The 18,308-nt window shown below is 38.3% G+C and overlaps 1 protein-coding gene across 9 annotated transcripts in view; it reads right to left on the bottom strand.

Moving 5' to 3' along the window:
* aplp2.L (amyloid beta (A4) precursor-like protein 2 L homeolog) overlaps positions 1-18,098 on the bottom strand; it is a 75,329-nt gene extending 57,231 nt beyond the window's left edge. The window contains exons 1-2 of one of the 9 annotated variants that reach the window (XM_041568453.1): positions 17,890-18,038; positions 643-767 (exon numbers count right to left, since the gene is read on the bottom strand). Coding sequence is in view for 8 of the 9 variants with exons in the window: in XM_041568451.1 (XP_041424385.1) it covers positions 17,890-17,961 (72 nt within the window). In the remaining variant the exon portion in view is untranslated. 9 annotated transcript variants of the gene reach the window in all.
* Positions 18,099-18,308: the final 210 nt, after the last annotated feature.

Here is an 18,308-nt window from a genome sequence, read left to right as displayed (position 1 = left end):
TCATTGCATTATGTACTACTGCAAACAGTCATAACTGAGGGTAAAGGGAGGGAATTGTATATTGGTACGCTATGTGCAAGCCTTATTTATTGAACATGGGTGTATACTACAGCTATAGGACCGTTTATCCAGAATGCTCGGGAACTGGAGTTTTCCAGATAAGAGATCTTTGGATCACCATACCTTAGGTCTACTAAATAATCATTTAAACATTGAATGAGCCCAATAGGATTGTTTTGCCTCCATTATTGATTAACTATATGGGGAAAACCTTGGAAACCTTGCATCAAACATTACTGTTATGAATTCTGGGTCGGACTGGGCTGGCGGGGCACCGGATGGCCCCCGGCTATTGTGAGTCCCACTGGCCCAGATCCGCTCAATTGCAGAATCTCAGTCGCATCTCCCTGCTGCGACCTCCCTTTATCGGGCAGGGCGCGGAAAATTCAAAGTACGTGCATGTATGCATGTGCGGCGGGGGTGTGTGTGCGGCAGGCGACTCGGGGGTGGGGGTGCGGCAGGCGACTCGCCGGGGGGGCATGTATGCATGTGCGGCAGGTTACTAGGAAGGGGCCCAGCTAGGCAGGTGACTCGGGGGAGGGGGTTCAGGCGACTCGCTATGGTGTGGGGCAGGCGACTCACCGGGGGGGTGGCTCCACAGGTGACCTGGAGGTGGGGGCCAGCTCCGCATAGGACCTGGAGGTTAGGGGACCTGCAACAGCAGCCCGGTGGACCCCCGGGCCCTCAGTCCGACCCTGTATGAATTACTGTATGAACATAAAAAAAAAAAACCTAATGAGAAAAAGATTCTTTAACTAGCTGCTGAGGATCCTGTAACCACAACCGAATTGAAGAATCAGATTTTTAAATTTGAATTTCAAGCTAATTTTAGTGTACTTCGACTAGGGAATAGTCCAAATTCGATTAGAAAGAAATTCTAAATTTATTATTTACCGTCGACTATTCCCCATCTAAAACATGCGAATTGCTGTTTTAGCCTATGCTGGACCTCCTAGAACGTATTTGGAGTCATTCGGTGGACTTTGAAAAAATGTTTTTAAAAATACTTCAAATCGAATTTGATTGAATACAATCTGAATTTGATTTGAATGATTAAATACAGCCTATTTTTCTTCTTTAAAAAACGATTTTTAAAATAAATTACGGTTGGTCTTTTTATTCGAATTTCGATCACTTCGAAAATTCGACCCTTGATAAATCTGCCCCTAAAAGTTACTCAACATACAATTAGGAAAAAAAAACGCACACGGTTCTGATTTCAAGTGACCAACAGAATATTGATGACTTGTCCAATTATAAATCAGCTTATATCCCAAATTATCAGGCATCTATCACCTAAAATATATTTCTGCCCATCAGAGCTGTGGATTGGTTTGCATAGGTGAAATAATGTTCAATGAGCTACAATGTTCTTACGTGTAAAGAAATACTGGCGCCCATATCTTGAATCTACCACCAAGAAAGAATTTCTTATAAGAAGCAGCCTCCAGTCAGTTTTAGCTATATTTATTACTGCTACTATACCTTTTCTAACTCTTGTTTTCAGTACACGTATAGGGCATATATTCTAATTTATCTTCAGTATATTCTATAGATAGATTCTATATTTAAATTTTTAAATGTTTCCTGGCAGAACACCATTTAAAAAACTTGCCAAAGCAGCACAGGAAGCATAACCAGTTCTAGAATGAAATACGACACAGAACTCAAGTCTTTTATCTTTTGTACACTTTTCAGAATCAAAGTGAGTGTTCCCTGTTGTCTGTGCTGGAATTTAGGTCACCCAATAAGGATTATAGCAGCTTTGGCATCACAGATTTTATCTGTGCTTCTAACACTGTGCCAGTTAATAGCATTTCAGAGAGAGTTTTCAGTGATTTGTAAAGACATCTGCAAACTGGAACAAAAAATAAAAATAAAAATAAAGAGCAGAATGCAGCATTTGAAGCAGGTGTAGTTTCCCTCTGCTCATGTAGCATATTAAGGCTACCATATCTCACCTTGTGTGTGATTCATTCTGCTTATGCTGTTAGTTGCTCTATTTGCCTGAATCCTTTAAAAAAAAAATGTACCACCCTAGTATCGGTCATTTCTCTTTGTTTAAAATATAATCACTGGTGCATATGCAGTTTCTCTTGTGTCTTGCCACCATGATGACACTTGTTATTGTGCAGATTTAAGTTCAGATAGGAACAGGGACAGCATCAGCTTATGGAAAAGGGAAGTTCACTTTAATGACAGGCTCCCAGAGCAGCGATTTCTAGGCCAGTGAATAACTGGTCTGATATGGGCTTTAGTGTCAGAGTGATGTGTCCTGCTAAAATACACTACCATTCATACAAACCGTTGTTTTGTTAGGGGGACTTGATAGGCCAGCTTCTATTTAATTGCCGCCTGTACTTCAAAAATGATGAAGCAGCGACTTTTTAAATGTTAAAACGAAGCAAAGCACAGTTCTTTAAAATATTTACAGTAATTGGTCTTTGATAATGGACTGACGTGTGCATCCTTAATTTAGAAGATCAACTAAGGACTCTTATACGGGTGTTTTTTTATGCATTTATAAATGCATGCTGTGCAAGAAAAAGGTAATATATATATATATATATATATATATATTTATTTATTACTGGGAGACTAACATTTCGGCTAGCAATCTAGCCTTTCTCAAAGAGATAGATAGAGATTTATGCACCAAAATACATTTTTGGTATTTTCAAACAGAACCTTTTTATTCTATTGTTTTTTAGAATGTGTGTAAACTGCAAGAAAATGCAGCCAGTTTGAAACGCGAATGCAACGACATACAGCTCTGAAAGCACATCAGTACAACCAGGAAGAATAAAATAGAATCAATTAGCTGATGAGTTTGACTCGTGTTTGAGAGCACCTTAAACATATAAAAAATGTCCATTTGTAAGAACTCTAAAGCAGTGACTAGACTAAACAATCTTTGCAAAGCATCACAGAAGGCACTTCATAAATAAACGTCTAATAAATAAGTTGAATGCATAATCCCAGGTGTTTCTTTTAATATCTATACACATGCATAGTGTGGCATCTTGATCCTGACAACAGTACCCACGAGATCTTGTTAAAAAACCACACTGACTGCAAGGTCTCTATTTTATAAGCCAGGTTTAAATGATCAGCCATTCTCTCCATCAAAATAATGACAAATTCCTATAAATAATTAAGGTTATGACAAAAATATAAAAATAAGCTGATGCAGGAGACAAAAGCAGGGCAATTCATTAAAATCTATAAATGCTTGAAAACCGGATTCCATGTTACAGAAAAGTCAAACACCAAAAGAAAATAATGCAGATTCTTCTCCTAAATGTATTTATTAATGAATAGGGGATTCAGGCTTAGGGGAAATTTCGAGTTTTCTGTGAAGTATAACAGGAATAAACAATGACGGAGTTATTGTGAAGCTCAGAAAGCAATTACTTTTAGACAAAGATGGGCAATTGTCAGCATTCGAGATGCAACAAAGCTAAAGTTCCCAGCATTCCTCCATTAGTTGGGGGGTCTTTGTTTCAGATCTTGAGGCAACAAAATGAAACAGGTCAAAGGGGGCAAACAAAGAGTGTTCAAATTTGTTGCAGCTATGTTTGGAATAACTGGCCCACTCCCTACTTGTGTTCTGGAATGCAGCCTCTTGACAATGAGAAGGCTGGGTTTAGCAATTAGGGAAGCTGCCAGAAGATTGCCCTGTTGCAATCTTCAGTTCAGAACATTATTTCCTTTATTTGTACACTGTAGTAATGGATCCACAAATACAATCATTTGTTTCGGTATACAAGTGTAGCACTGAATCATAAGATATACAGGTAGAAACAATAGAATTCTACCTGTATTTGACGATTCAGCACTAAATGGCTGACGTTCGGGTGCTTTCAAAGGCTCTCCGATCAAAATTTTCCGGTCAGCCCGATCGACGAGCCGACCAATATCTTCTGCCTATATCGGCCGACTTGTCTCTGACCATAAACACACCGAATATAGTAAAAACATTCATCTTGCACAATATTAATCGGTGTATGGCTACCTTAACGGGGTTATTTATCAAAGTCGAATTTTAGAGCTTTGTGAGGTTTCTTATACCTGTAATGAACTCAAAATTCGAATGCTTTCCGATTTAAGAAAAAACTTGAATGGAAAAGTCCTGAATCAGTGAATTTTGGGTGGAAAAAACGAAATCTCAAATTAAGAGAAAAAAAAAAAATTCGAATTAGAGTTTTCGAGCGAAACCCACCCGAATTATCAAGAAGGCTACAAACATCATTAAATCATCGAAGGAACCTCTGCCATTGACTTCTACATAACCTAGAAAGGTTTTAGCTGGAGTATTTTCAGATTCAAGCTATTTGCAGCTTCGGGGTATAATAAATCTGGAAAAATTTTAGTTTTTTTTTTTTTTTTAAAACCTGAAAACGCACATTTTGTGTGTGTAGGAACATTTGTATTTTGAGGATAAACCCAAATCTCTACCTGATCAATGATTCGTTTAAATAAGAAACACACCAGATACTTCAATTATTTTGCAACATAATTTTGTACTCGTTTTATTTGAATGAATTTAAGGCAACTCTGGAATGTTAAACCATTTATCATCCAAACACACTGCAGCATCATCATCAGTAGTCTCTCTTGCAAAATGCATTATAAAACATGTTTCTTTGTTTACTAAAAGAAACATGATAAGCACAATTTGAAAGAACTAGTCTAGTGCATGGGGCAACAACAGTGATGTCCCTTTGAGAGAGTGCAGACTTCTGAAAGACTAATGAGCTTATGATCATTATGTGTGTGTGCAGGTGCAGACACCAGATTATACCTAATCTCTAAAGTGATTCTTCAGTCAGTAGTATGAAACCTGCCTCCAAGTGAACAATAACTTCTACCACACAGTGACAGAAAAAAACAAAACCTTTTAATGTAATGTTGAGATGTAGAAATAAAAATCTGTTAATATTCAACTCAAAAGGTTAAGAGGCCTGTATATACAGACTAATCTGTAATCATTTTTAATATATTAGAAACAGGAACTATAGTTTTCCATTCGCAAAGATGTAGATTTCAAGATTACGGGGCATAGCAAATCTCTCTTTTAAAGATGGCCATAGACTCAAAGATCCGCTCGTTTGGCAACATCGGCAAACGAGCAGATCTTTCCCCTATATGCCACTAACGGCATGGCTATATTGGGGGTAATCCGAATGTTCGGCCCTATGGTCGAACGATCGGATTACGATACGCCAAGGGGCTCAGACGGGTCGGTCGGGTTAAAATCAAACCTTCCCGATCGATATTGTGGCCAGATATCGATCGGGAAGACCCGTCAAAAGCCCCCATACATGGGCAGTTAAGCTTTCAAATTGGTCTAAACGACCGATATCGGCAGCTTTATCTGCCCGTGTATGGCCACCTTAAGTGTGCCTGTTCCGGGATATTGTGAAAAACAGGGGCTCATGAGCAAACATAGCACTGAGGGGGGTTCTCTTGACAGGTGGAGAAGAGTCAAAACTGTAACTACATCACAGTGCTGAATATAGAAGTGTATGTTGGAAGCTTTTCCATATCAGGAACAGGCATAACCAATACAGTAACTGGAGCGCTCACTTACATTTTGTACCTGATCAGCTCTTTTGATGTTGGAGCAACCAACCTTCAAAAAAAAAACAAAGAAGGTACAGCTGCATTCTTTTGATCCGCATTCAGTTTACTTAACATGAACAAAAATGCTTAGCAAGGGATATTGGTATAGCAATTCTAGGGGTGCTTTATCTAGCATATTAAATTTTGTTGAAAACGTGTAAGTATAATAAGTACATCATTTTTCAGATCTCCTATTTCTTCATGTTTACATACAACTGCCGACCCAGTACGATAAAATCCTTTTTAATAGCTTCAAACGCAAGGATAGCATCATTCCTACACTTTCAGTTGGCGTCTGCTCAGCTTTTCCATCAGAACTGCCCTGTTGCAATCTTCTGTTTCCATTTTCTAACTTTACCTCTTAATTCACATGCATGCCATTAAGCATATTTATTGATTTTCTTTTGTTAATGTATGTGTGCCATTAAGAAATGCATCAGTGCTATTAAAATCATCTCAGTGGTGCCTGTTCAACAGGGGTGTTGCTATTCAAACTTCTGTTTTAACTTCTCTTAGCGAGCCTACAATAATTCTGCCATCATACATCCCAAGCCAGCTATCCTCTCACCCAGTCAACTAGCTCAGCATACCCATACTCCATTCAACAACCCCAATCTCCCAGCCTGTGACAGTGGGTGGATGTATCACAAGTGCACACACAAATCATGGCAAAGGGATCCAATACATGTAGGGAATGAGGGATGTGACACTATAAAGGTAGAGGGCATAGAATACAACCCTATACATTCTCCTATTTTTATCCACAAGACACGTGTTTCTAAAACAAGACTGACTTCTTCCTTCTTCTTACATTTTACCCTTTCAAAACATACCTTAAAACCCACCACCCCATGACAATACCCACATTCTCCAGTTTGCAAATCTTCCCAGTCCCACCTGCATTTTATACCCCATCCATGTCTCATACGTGCATCTTTTGCACTACCAATACACGTCTTACTTCCCCACCCAATACCTCCATACACCTATTACTTTGAAACTGTGCTCTTGAGCACCCCTTGCTTCCCAACTTATTCCCTTAGCTCGTTGCCATTCACAATATGCTGATTAAACACCAATTGCCATTCACCCTTTGTCCCAAATATATTATTTTTCTCCTAACCTGTGCCCCCCCCCTTTTTTTTTTTTTAAATACATGTCTATACAATGCCTTCTCCCAAACCTTGTCCCTTGCATATTTTTTCTGCCTACTTCTTCAGGGATTGACAGAGGATCCCCAATCACCAACATTTCGCCCATCATTGGGGCCTTTATCATCCTTGATAGGCCTCAATGAGGGCCGAAACGTTGGAAACACAAGTGATGTGTGAATAAAACCACTTGACAAAACAGTTGGAGTGCTGGTCCATTTTGAACTGTGTATACTATACACAGAGAGAGAGAGATTTTCACACAATACATAAATATATGGTCTTAGGCTAAGGTCAGGGAAGCCCCTGTGCCATTTATATTAAAAAAAATAATTATTTTAGGTATTTGTTATTCAGCAACATGGGTGAGGCACTAGGATGCACATCGCTGCCTTTAAAATGTTTATTGAATTTGAATTTATATTATTGAAAATTAACTTTTTCTACATCTGGATCACACAATATGTAACAGTTTAAAGGTTGTTACACACATTGATTTAGTGAAGAGATCCTGCACAAGCTATTAGCACATGCAAAGAACAATCTGAAAAGTTTTGACTCCGTTCATCAGCTGCTGAGGGTGCAGTTTTGAAATCACTCGGGAGAGAGGCGAGTATGGCTTGTATGATGATTAAATATTAAAAAAATCTATTTGCTTAATTGAAAAATGGTTTTCAGAACAGGACTTTGTTTTTAAAGTCAATTATCTTTTATGAATTTCAAAATTAAGAAAAGGAAAAACAGAAATACACATTATGTTCATAATGTCACACGTCTATTTTGGTGTAGAGGTCCTAAACAAATATCAGTTTGAGCTAAATAAGGGATGCACCGAATCCAGGATTTGGTTTCTGGCCTTTTTCCGCAGGATTCGGCCGATTCCTTCTGGCTGAACCGAATCCAAATATTAATTGGCATATGCAAATTAGGGGTGGGAGGGAAATTGCGTGACTTTTTGTCACAAAACAAGGAAGTGAAAACTGTTTTCCCCTTCCCACCCCTAATTTTCATATGCAAATTAGGATTCAGATTCGGTTCGTTATTCAGCTGAATGTTTCGCGAAGGATTAGGGGTTCGGCCGAATCCAAAATAGTGGATTTAGTGCATCCCTAATAACAGCTTTAAACTAGAATTATGGATGTCACTACATTCCTGCACTGTTCATGTTTGTAAACTTTAAAATGTACCATAGCTGAACTTTAAAACAAAGTAATTGAGATAAGAGACCAGAATTCAACATCAGGCTGTTACCTGTGAAGTCATTTAAAGGGGACAACCTGTGAAGTCATTTAAAGGGGACATACACCATAAATTTTCATACTGCACTTATAGGTACAATAAAACAGAAGGAATTTTTTTTGCAGTACCTTTCGGGTGGAATATCTGTAAAAAAAAAAAAAAAAAAAAAAAACACTTTAGTTCTGGCCCTTACATCTGGTCTAAGGACTCCGCTTAATTCTCTGAGTTTCCACCAGCACTCTGTGATACAGAAACAAGAGCAACTGCTGATAATTCGCTTATTTTCAAAGATGGGAAAGAAATGAAGAATGCACAAAATCAGACCTTCATATATTTTTCCTTATATGGCCACTTGCCTTAACCATGGTGCTAAAAATATTTAACAAGCAGTGATCCCAGTTATTTTTAATGAAAGGGTGATTTGGGGTACTTTGTTTCCCCCCCCCCAAAAAAATGTATACACATATGGATAGTAGAGAAGACCAATGCTGTATTTCCACACTAGTATCTTTAAAGGAAATCTAACCCCAACATATAAAACTTACTCAATTACATAAATTTTCTATTTTTCTATTCTGAGTATCTGCATTATTAAACCACTAATACCAGGTGCATATGAAGCGCAAAGAATTTTTTTAAAAATGTATTTTATTTTAAAATCTCAATTGCTATCTTTGTTAAATTGTGATTTTTTCATTAAAAACTAGAAACGCAGATAAAGAGCAATCTTAGGGTTTGGACATGCTGACCTTCAAAGGGAGCCGTTGAGCAGTGCTGGCATGTGTCAAGCATGAAATTATTTTGTGTAGGTTATTTTGACGATACTTTATTAAAGGGATAGTTCCCCTTTAAGTTAACATTTGGTGTGTTACGGAATAGCCAATTCTAAGCAACTTTTCAACTGGTCTTTGTTATTTATTTTTTATCGTTTTTGAATTATTTGTCTTTCTCGTCTGACTCTTTCAAATGAGGCTCACCGACACCTTCTAAAAACAAATGCTCTAAGGGTACACATTTAATGTTATTGCTTTTTATTACTCATCTTTCTATTCAGACCCCCAGCTATTCATACTCATGTCTCTTGAAATGAATGCATGGTTGCTAGGGTAATTTGGACCCCAGCAACCAGGGGTTACAAACTGAAGAGCTGCTGAATAAAAAGCTAAACAACTCAAAAACCACAAATAATAAAACATGAAAACCATCTGCAAATTGTCTCAGTATATCACTCACTACATCATACTAAAAGTTATCTCAAAGGTGAACAGCCGCTTTAAGCACTGGCAGACAGGTCAAGCTTACATTTTTTCCTCATAGAAGCTTCCTTAAATGAAAAACAATTTTTTAAATGCTGGATAAATTCTTACATAGTATAAAGTTCTATATTAAAATCCCTTTTAATACAAGTATATATATTTATGATACAAGTATCATTTTACTGCACTTTCACTAGCGATATGTGGATATGCCACATGCATATTCACTTCCCCGTTATTCGTTTGCATACCAATTCATGAGAGCAATACAAACCTGGCACATACATTGATATGTCGGCTTAGCAACCATGAGTGACAGAAGCAGACCTTTAAGGGCAGCAAATAAAAAGCAGCCTTAGGGCAAAAACCAAAATTGTTAAACTTGCATTTCCACATGTAAATTTTCACGGGTGCTTTCCACGTTCATTATTCCTCCTGCTTTTTCATATTCCTTCCATTCAGCTGTTCCTGACCCCACCCCCAATCTACATTCCTGCATTCTACCAGCATTATTATTCATCTTTTTACTTCAGCTTTTTTTTTTTTTTTTTTTTTTCACACTTTCCTTTTCACATAGCCTTCTTTTCACCCACCCACAACCCTACACAAATCTCCCTTGTTGCTGCCATTTCTGTATCTTAACTTGTTGTTGTGTTTTTCAACTACAGGTACAGGATCTATTATCTAGAATGCTTGGAACATGGAGTTTTCTGGATAAGGGACCTATCCCTTAAGTCTACTAAAAAAAACATTTCAACATTAAATAAATCTAATGGAATTGTTTTTCTACCGATATGGAATTATGCAGTTTAATAATGATCTAGTATAAAGGTACTGTTTTTTTATTATAGAAAAAAAGTAATTCAGAAAAACTAAAATTATTTGCTTAAAATTGATTCTATGCAAGATGGCTTTCCCAGTAATTTGGGGTTTCCAAATAAGGAATCCCACAGCTGAATTAACTTCTCAGCCTCAACTTCTGCCTCACATAGTTTAGTTTTTCATGGTTGTGGATGGATCTGCAATAAGCTCAATGAATGCTGTAGAAATGGTGACATGCCATCAAAGGCCAGCACTGAAGACTGGTCAGATCATTCAAAGAAGAAATGCTGTACATTATGTTTTGGGCTTCTGTACCAGCCCAAAGGTGGCCATACACAGAGAGATCCGCTCGAGAGATCCCTAGGGCCCAACGATCGGATCATAAAGATGCCCAACGGGCGGTCGGATTGCAGGACCGCATCAACGAACATATGCGGCCGCGATCCGACGGGATTTTTAGTCCCATCCGATCGAGATCTGGCCGACTTTCGGCCAGATCTCAATCAGGGAAGCCCGTCAGGGGGCCCCATACACGGGCCAATAAGCTGCCGACTCGGTCTGTCGGCAGCTTTTATCGGCCCGTGTATGGCCACCTTTAGGCAACCACAGCCCTTTAGCAGTAACAATGCCCCAGTTGCCATTGGGAGCTCACAAGCTACTGGTTGGGGATCACTGATTTTGGTAGACAACAAGCCTTAATTAGTAGAAAAAGGAGGGGAGGAAGAATCCGCTAAACACTGTATTAGCATTACAAACAATGTATACAGAAAGAAGTACATACTGTACAACATGGTTGATACTTTCTTATTCACGAATGATTGCATGTTTCTTTCTGCAATACACACATTTACACAAAGCAAATACAAAATTATATATGGGTGGGAAGTGCCCCCTTGGGCATTGGGGTAATATTAAAACCCGTCACCAAAAATTCCCCAAGACTAGACAAGAACTCTTTTAAAAAGCAACAGGAAGTCTAACATATATACACATCAGCAGGTTTCAGAGTTATGACTGAATACAAAACAGATAGACAAGGAAATCACAATGTACAAAGTGTACTATTTTTGTAACCTTTGTAATCTCATGTTTTGCTCACATTTTCAAGCACTTTAGTAATGGTAACAAACATGGGAAGGGATTCTGTATAGGTCTTATTTTATTCCAAGGCCACAATAGGTTAGCAAGAGCCACTGCACAGCCCTCCTAGATAAACTTGAAGTTATTTGCTTTAACATAGGGCAACATGTGACTATGGGATTGTTCACCTTCCAAACACTTTTTTCAATTCCGTTGTTTTTAGATTGTTCCCCAGAAATAAAGACTTTTTTCAATTACTGTTTTTCAAAATCTAAGTTGACTGTCCCTGTCTTTGGTGTTTGAGTCTGGCAGATCTGTAATTCAGGTGCAGACTCTAAACTGTTACAATTTAGCAATATTGAGATACATTTCTCAGCAGCATTTCTGGAGTATTAGCAACTATTGTATCAATTCTAACAGCTGCCATTAATGAAACCCAGAGATTCTGCTCAGCAAAGACAAAAATCACAAATGTATCAACTAAAGGTATCAATTTAGAACAGTTTACAGGGTCGACGACCGCCCATCCCAGGGCTGCTTCAAAAGGCAAAAAATGACACTTTACACTTCAATATTAGTAAAACACTGTCACATAGAAATAGAAAAAGTTGTTATTTCTGGTGATCTGTCTAAAACCAACTAGTTGTTTGAAGTTGAACAACCCCTTTAACACTGCTTCCATACTTGCTAAACTTCAGTGCTTACATGTGGCCAGCCCTGCAGCCCAGTATTCCCCTGGCTTGGCAATAAATACCCCTTCAGCCCAGCTTAAGTAATTATTCTGTTTGCTAACTATGACTTCTGTAAAGCACCATTAGCACTAAGTGATTTCTGTTGTGTACGTTTACAAGGTCCCTGTAAGCTTACAGTATAGCATACAGATTTTATAGATGTGTCCACTAAAAATTAATTAAGCTCGGTCTAGCCATGGCTATATATTTTATGTATAAAGAGATGTGGTTGTGAGAATAAGTAGTACTTATTTTAACTTAAAAATAATGGATAAAATTGGGCAAATTATGTTTTAGTTAAAACGTTACTATTTCTGAAAGATCAATATTTTTCTGCTTGCATGGAGGAATTCATTTTCTGGCACCTATGTGACAGCTTCTATTTCCTTTCTGGTAAAAGTCCTTTCTTGCTATGAATCTTAAATGTTGCCATTCTACACATAGGATTTACACGTGTGTACAACTGGAACCACTGCTTTGCATATAAAATCGGAAGTAAGAGTTTGAAGGAGCAATTCAGAAATAGTTGAAGTTCCACTATTTCACGAATATCCTTTTCGGTAAATGGCTGAATAATACTATAATACACTCTAAAAGAATAATCTTTCTGAAATAGAAGATATACTACAAAAGAATATACAGGTATGGGGCCTATTATCCAGAATGTTCAGGAACTAGTGTTTGCTGGATTAGGGATCATTCCATAATTTGCATCTCAACAAGCCAACTAAAAAATTAATAAATAAAAGAATGATCAACTCAATAGGATTGTTCTGCCTCCAATAATGATTAATGATATCTTAGTTGGGATCAAGTACAAGGTACTCTTATTATTAGAGAGAAAGGGATTTTTTAAAAAATTTAATTATTGGTTTAAAATGGAGTCCATGGGAAATTGCCTTCCTGTAATTCAGAGTCTTCTGGATAACAGTTTTTCAGATAATGGATGGCATACTTGTACAAATAAAGCACATCTGGAAATTATAAATCTTGCTGCTTTCTATCACTGTTAAATTAGGAGCATGTTTGCTCTTTGGATTCTACTCTTACTCATGTACCGGCACTCAGGGTTTGTATAATATGCAAAAAAGGCCTTCAGCCTTTGCCCATGTGCTTTTATATGGTCATGTAAATCCTCAGTGACATACAATTCCCAGATATTTTACAATACATTTACTATTTTATCCATACAGTTTCTTATGGAGAGAACTATATGTAATAAAGAACACTTTCCTCAAATGTTGCATTGGAGAAGATGCTGATTATTATGTACTGGGTATAGGTTGAGTTTAAAATATTCATGTTTGATCTTGAATTTTATTAAACACTCTTATTTTGTACCCCAATGTATGAGCAGAGTGTGGAATCTTTTTCCACAGTACATTTAATGGAGTAAAGAATAAATGTGCTATTTAACATCTAAAAGGATATTAAATATATGATTTTTAGCAGGTGCGGCAGACAACTCCCTTTCCAAGAGAACAGTTCTCTCTTGCTTTGTTAGTAATCTGATCTGCAGCCTCTATAACCTGGAGGCAAACATTACAGGAATGCCTTACTGCTTTACCAGAAAGAAAAATACAAACAAACATGACTTCAGGGCAGGGTTTTTTTGCCATTCAAGCTTTAAATTATTAGGAAAGCATTTGTCAATCACGGAGTTGCCCATCTGACATTCGCTTACTGACAAATGTATTAAAGGAGCTCTCCAAACGTTTAGGTATATAAACATTTACCATTTTAACAATTTTTAATTTTTTAGCCTTTAGCCCTTTATCTACCATAGACATTAAAAATCTACAAACGCCTGTTGTCAGATAATGGTAAATTCTACTTTATTTGTTAAATGGTATTTATGCAGAAAAGATGCATAAACACTGTGAATTTCCATAAAATGTTATTAATTTTTTTACACAAACATAGCCGATTTTACAGATTGAAAGGAAACAATTTCCCAACATCTTTCACTGAGGCAACTTGGGCAACTATAGAAAACGCATTGCTGCGTGTGCATTAGCGCAGGCGACTTTGAGTTTTAGCCTATGGGGAAAAACGCTGAGGCAGTTCGGGGAGATAGTCGCGCAAAAGACGTGGCAATTAGACGCCAGGCGACAAAATCTCCGCGAATCTCTGTGTGGCCTTACCCTAAAGGATGTTGGGAAATGGTTCATCAGAGTATTATGCTTTCCTTTCAGTCGGTGGAATCAGGTATGCCTTTGTAAAAAATATATTAATTTTAATTACTGGGAAGTTCAGATAGTGTTTAGCACAATTTTTAAACAAAAAATTGGGCATATATATTACTTTTAATCTATGCTGATCACAAGTCAATGTGTGGTTAACAAGACATGTCTGTGGCTGCTGGTCAGATGGTTAGATTGCAAATATAGAAGGGCAGTAAATAGTCCAGTGGTTTAACACAAGGCATTGAGAGCATTATAGACAAAGGACTTAATTATAGACAGAAATAAAGTATGAAAAAACATCTGCCATGTTGTTTCCTACAATGAACAGCTTTTTGCAGAACTCTATTACAGGTATAACTGCACCCACTGAAAACCAGAGAAACATTTTGCAACAGACTATTCATGAGCAAAATTATCTGTGATGGCTCCATCATGTGTGGAACATGAACCACAATAGTTAATGCAAAGTATTGTACTTAAATCATATGCTAGGTAAATATAAACTGGCCACCAAAAAAAAACAAAACCCTGTGACCTAAGTGCAGACACTTCAACTCATAACACTTTAGATTCAATGCTTCCAAAATAAAAACTGACTTGGATACCTCCAGTGGCCCAGATGCAGTAATTCCAAAGCCGTTTAGTTTTACCAAGTCAACATCACGTGTAAAATACAAGACTCGTGACCACCTGTTACACCTGTCGCCTCATTGACATGCAAAACTAATTTAAGTGCAATGGCATTGTAAACAATGCAACCTCCTACCCATTATATCATAGCAGTGTGCCAGCAATAATGCTTGAAGCTGAGGCGGCACAAAAATCATTAGCATAATAAGGGAAGAGTGGCTTGCATCCTCATAACAACCATAATATTGAAACAGGTAAATATTACATTACTTTGAAAAAAAAGGTTATATATATATATAATCAAGTATTTCAATTAAAATGACTTACATCACATAAGCATATATCTAATGTTGGTATCTAATGTTGGGTTTCGAAGGTAAAATAAAAGTCCACATCAACTGTTAATGCACCTGCTGCAACAGTGGAATTATAAAATACAGAGCATACAATTACTGCCACTATATACTCTGTTCTCCTTCAACACTGTGGGTTCTCTGAAACACACCATTGCAAACCATGTTATCAATCTGGTTAAAAATTTTTTTATAAATCTTACATACATTCTCTAATTGGTCATTCATGCTAATATGCAAAACACCTACTCCTAGTTTGAAGCTGCTCTTAAAGATACCAAATACATAGAGGTCAGAAATTCTCAAGGCAGCTTTACTAACAAATGGAAAGGAATGTGACTGCTATAAAAACACCTCTTCTAAGGCAGAAAATATATCAAAGCATCACACATGTAAAATGAAGGAAGCATCAGACCCTTCCAGAGGAAGATTCTAAACGGAAAGTAGGTTTTCTTTATAAAAAGAAAAAATAAGCACCTGCTTTGAGGCCACAGGGAGCAACATCCAAGGGGTTGGAGAGCACCAAGTTGCTCACGAGCTACTGGTTGGGTATCGCTGCTCTATGTTAATCCACAGCATATTATTGCACCTTAGCCTGCAAATCATTAATCGAGACAACAAACAATGTTGACCCCCTCCCACAATTACAAAGGGGAGGCAATATTTTATCAGCAAACCGCAAAGTTGCCTATTACTTTGCATCTTTTGCCGAGACGTTATTCCCTTGCTGGTACGGCAGTCAACAGAGTATGGAAAAAAGAAATGCATTCGGGGTTCAGAAACTAACCAAAATCATCTTCTTAAATAGCCTTTGTGGAAACATCTTAAAGGGATACTGTCATGGAAAAAAATTTTTTTGCAGAATTCTGCACTGAAATCCAATTCTCAAAAGAGCAAACAGATCTTTTTATATTCAATTTTGAAATCTGACATGGGGCTAGACATTGTGTCAATTTCCCAGCTGCCCCAAGTCATGTGACTTGTGCTCTGATAAACTTCAATCACTCTTTACTGCAAGTTAGATAGAGTGATATCACCTTCTCCCTTTTTCCCCCAAGCAGCCAAACAAAAGAACAATGGGAAGGTAACCAGATAGCAGCTCCCTAACAAAAGATAACAGCTCCCTGGTAGATCTAAGAACAACACTCAATAGTAAAAACCCATGTCTCACTGAGACACATTCAGTTACATTGAGAAGGAAAAACAGCAGCCTGCCAGAAAGCATTTCTCTCCTAAAATGTAGGCACACGTCACATGACCTGGGGCAGCTGGGAAATTGATAAAATGTCTAGCCCCATGTCAGATTTCGAAATTGAATATCAAAAAATCTGTTTGCTCTTTTGAGAAATGGATTTCCGTGCAGAATTCTGCTGGAGCAGCACTATTAACTGATGCATTTTGAAAAAAACATGTTTTCCGATGACAGGATCCCTTTAAGTTTGTTTTCATAGGACAGACATGTATAAATCTAGTAAGGTGAAAACCATAGACATCAGATGGCCTAGATTCCAAGACTCAAAATATATCCTCCCTCTGCAGCTGTTTTTGGACAGATCCAAGTTAAGCTGGCCATAGATGTTGAGATTTTTAAAACATCTGATCATCATCGTGAGACCACGAATATCTCGGAACGATTGTATGCTCGTACGAATTGTCCATCAACTAAAAAGACCAATTTGCCAGGAAAACAAAGGGGAGCTGCCTGCTTGGCCCTGCAAACATAGATAGATTGCACTAGGACCGACAAAGACTTTTTTAACCTGGCCGATCAATTTCCTGACAGATGTCGGCCGAAAAATCATAATTGAATCCCACTAACCGCACAATAATTTTCGAAGGATTGGTCAGACTTCGCTAAAATCGGTCCTTCGGCAAGAGAAATCTTTCCGTCTATGGGGACCTTTAGTCATTAATGGGCAGCACAATAACCTACCAAGCAGTTAGCATTAAGTGTTGTAAACAATCATTCTGAGAACACAAGCAGCAATGTTAAAATATCAAGGAGAAAAACAAAGTGATTGTAATGCCGACCTTTATCCGCTAACCAGATCTCTAACAGAGGTCATATGGTAGATGCAGACATTTTATATAAATATGCCAGAGGGAGGCAAGCACCTTATCTGATAGAGAAACTGGAGATAAAACAGAAAAGGCTTTACACATTCCGTCCAGCATAATCATTTAATACATGTAACCCCCTCTCTACCAGAGGCACAAACAGATGCTATCAGTGCCCATCCTGTAGAACACACACGGTTAATAATGCTTAATGGCTTAGTGGCTAATCTCCCCGAAAATGGGAATAATCAGCCTTTCAAAATCCCATAAAACAAAAAAAAAAACACATGACTTAAAGCCACATTTGATTCTGTGACTGTATGAAGTGGCAGAAGCACCAGCTTTCAGCCAGGCATCTTATAACTGTGCCAGGGGGGAAAAGGGGGATCAAAAGGCAGTGGGTGGAGTGGAGCCAATAAACTAAAGGATATCCTGAGAGACAAACGGGAAGTTAACCATTTCCTAGCCATCAAGCTGGATTTATCACGCAGTGTCCTAATGAAATGTAAGGAAGGCGAAACCACGGGCAGCATCCCTAAGGGATCTGTATGTCAGTTCTCCCGCAGCAGGACGGGCCAAGGCACAGGAATGGAATGACTTTACCCCCCAACAGTATATGGCTTATACTAGGATCCATTGGTTTCTAAGGTCTAAAGCAGTGATTTAGCAGAGGAACGCCTAAGAAGTAAAAGGCTTACCTCGATATAACCGGCAAGTGCTGGGACTAATATTCCAGCTATCATAGCGAAAAGCGTAGGTGAGGTCCCCATGTCAATGTTTCCCACGCTCACCAACTCCTCTCTCCTGCGCTTCTGATACCAGACTGAAGAACCTTACCCAACCGCAGCCAAAGCTCCAAGCGCATCCGGAATTGACGTCACCAAACCCAGGTGCCGCCCAGAACCACGCCCGTTCTCCCAGAAAGTAAACACACGCCCACAGCGCTGCAGATCCTGCCGTCCACTGTTCATCCAATGGGACAACAGGCTATGGCTCCACTTTCTTTTGCCACCCCTGTTGACTGTAATTTAGCTATTTGCCCATCGAATCTGGCCCCGCCCCTTCAGTTGCTGCGCTAATGTCTCGGTATGTGGTGTTGCTCATTTATCAATGGAGG

Source organism: Xenopus laevis, chromosome 7L (assembly GCF_017654675.1).
Source record: "Xenopus laevis strain J_2021 chromosome 7L, Xenopus_laevis_v10.1, whole genome shotgun sequence".
In the NCBI taxonomy this organism is placed as follows: domain Eukaryota; kingdom Metazoa; phylum Chordata; class Amphibia; order Anura; family Pipidae; genus Xenopus; species Xenopus laevis.
The sequence above is the reverse complement of the archived record's forward strand: the minus strand, read 5'-3'. Positions and strand labels throughout refer to the sequence as shown.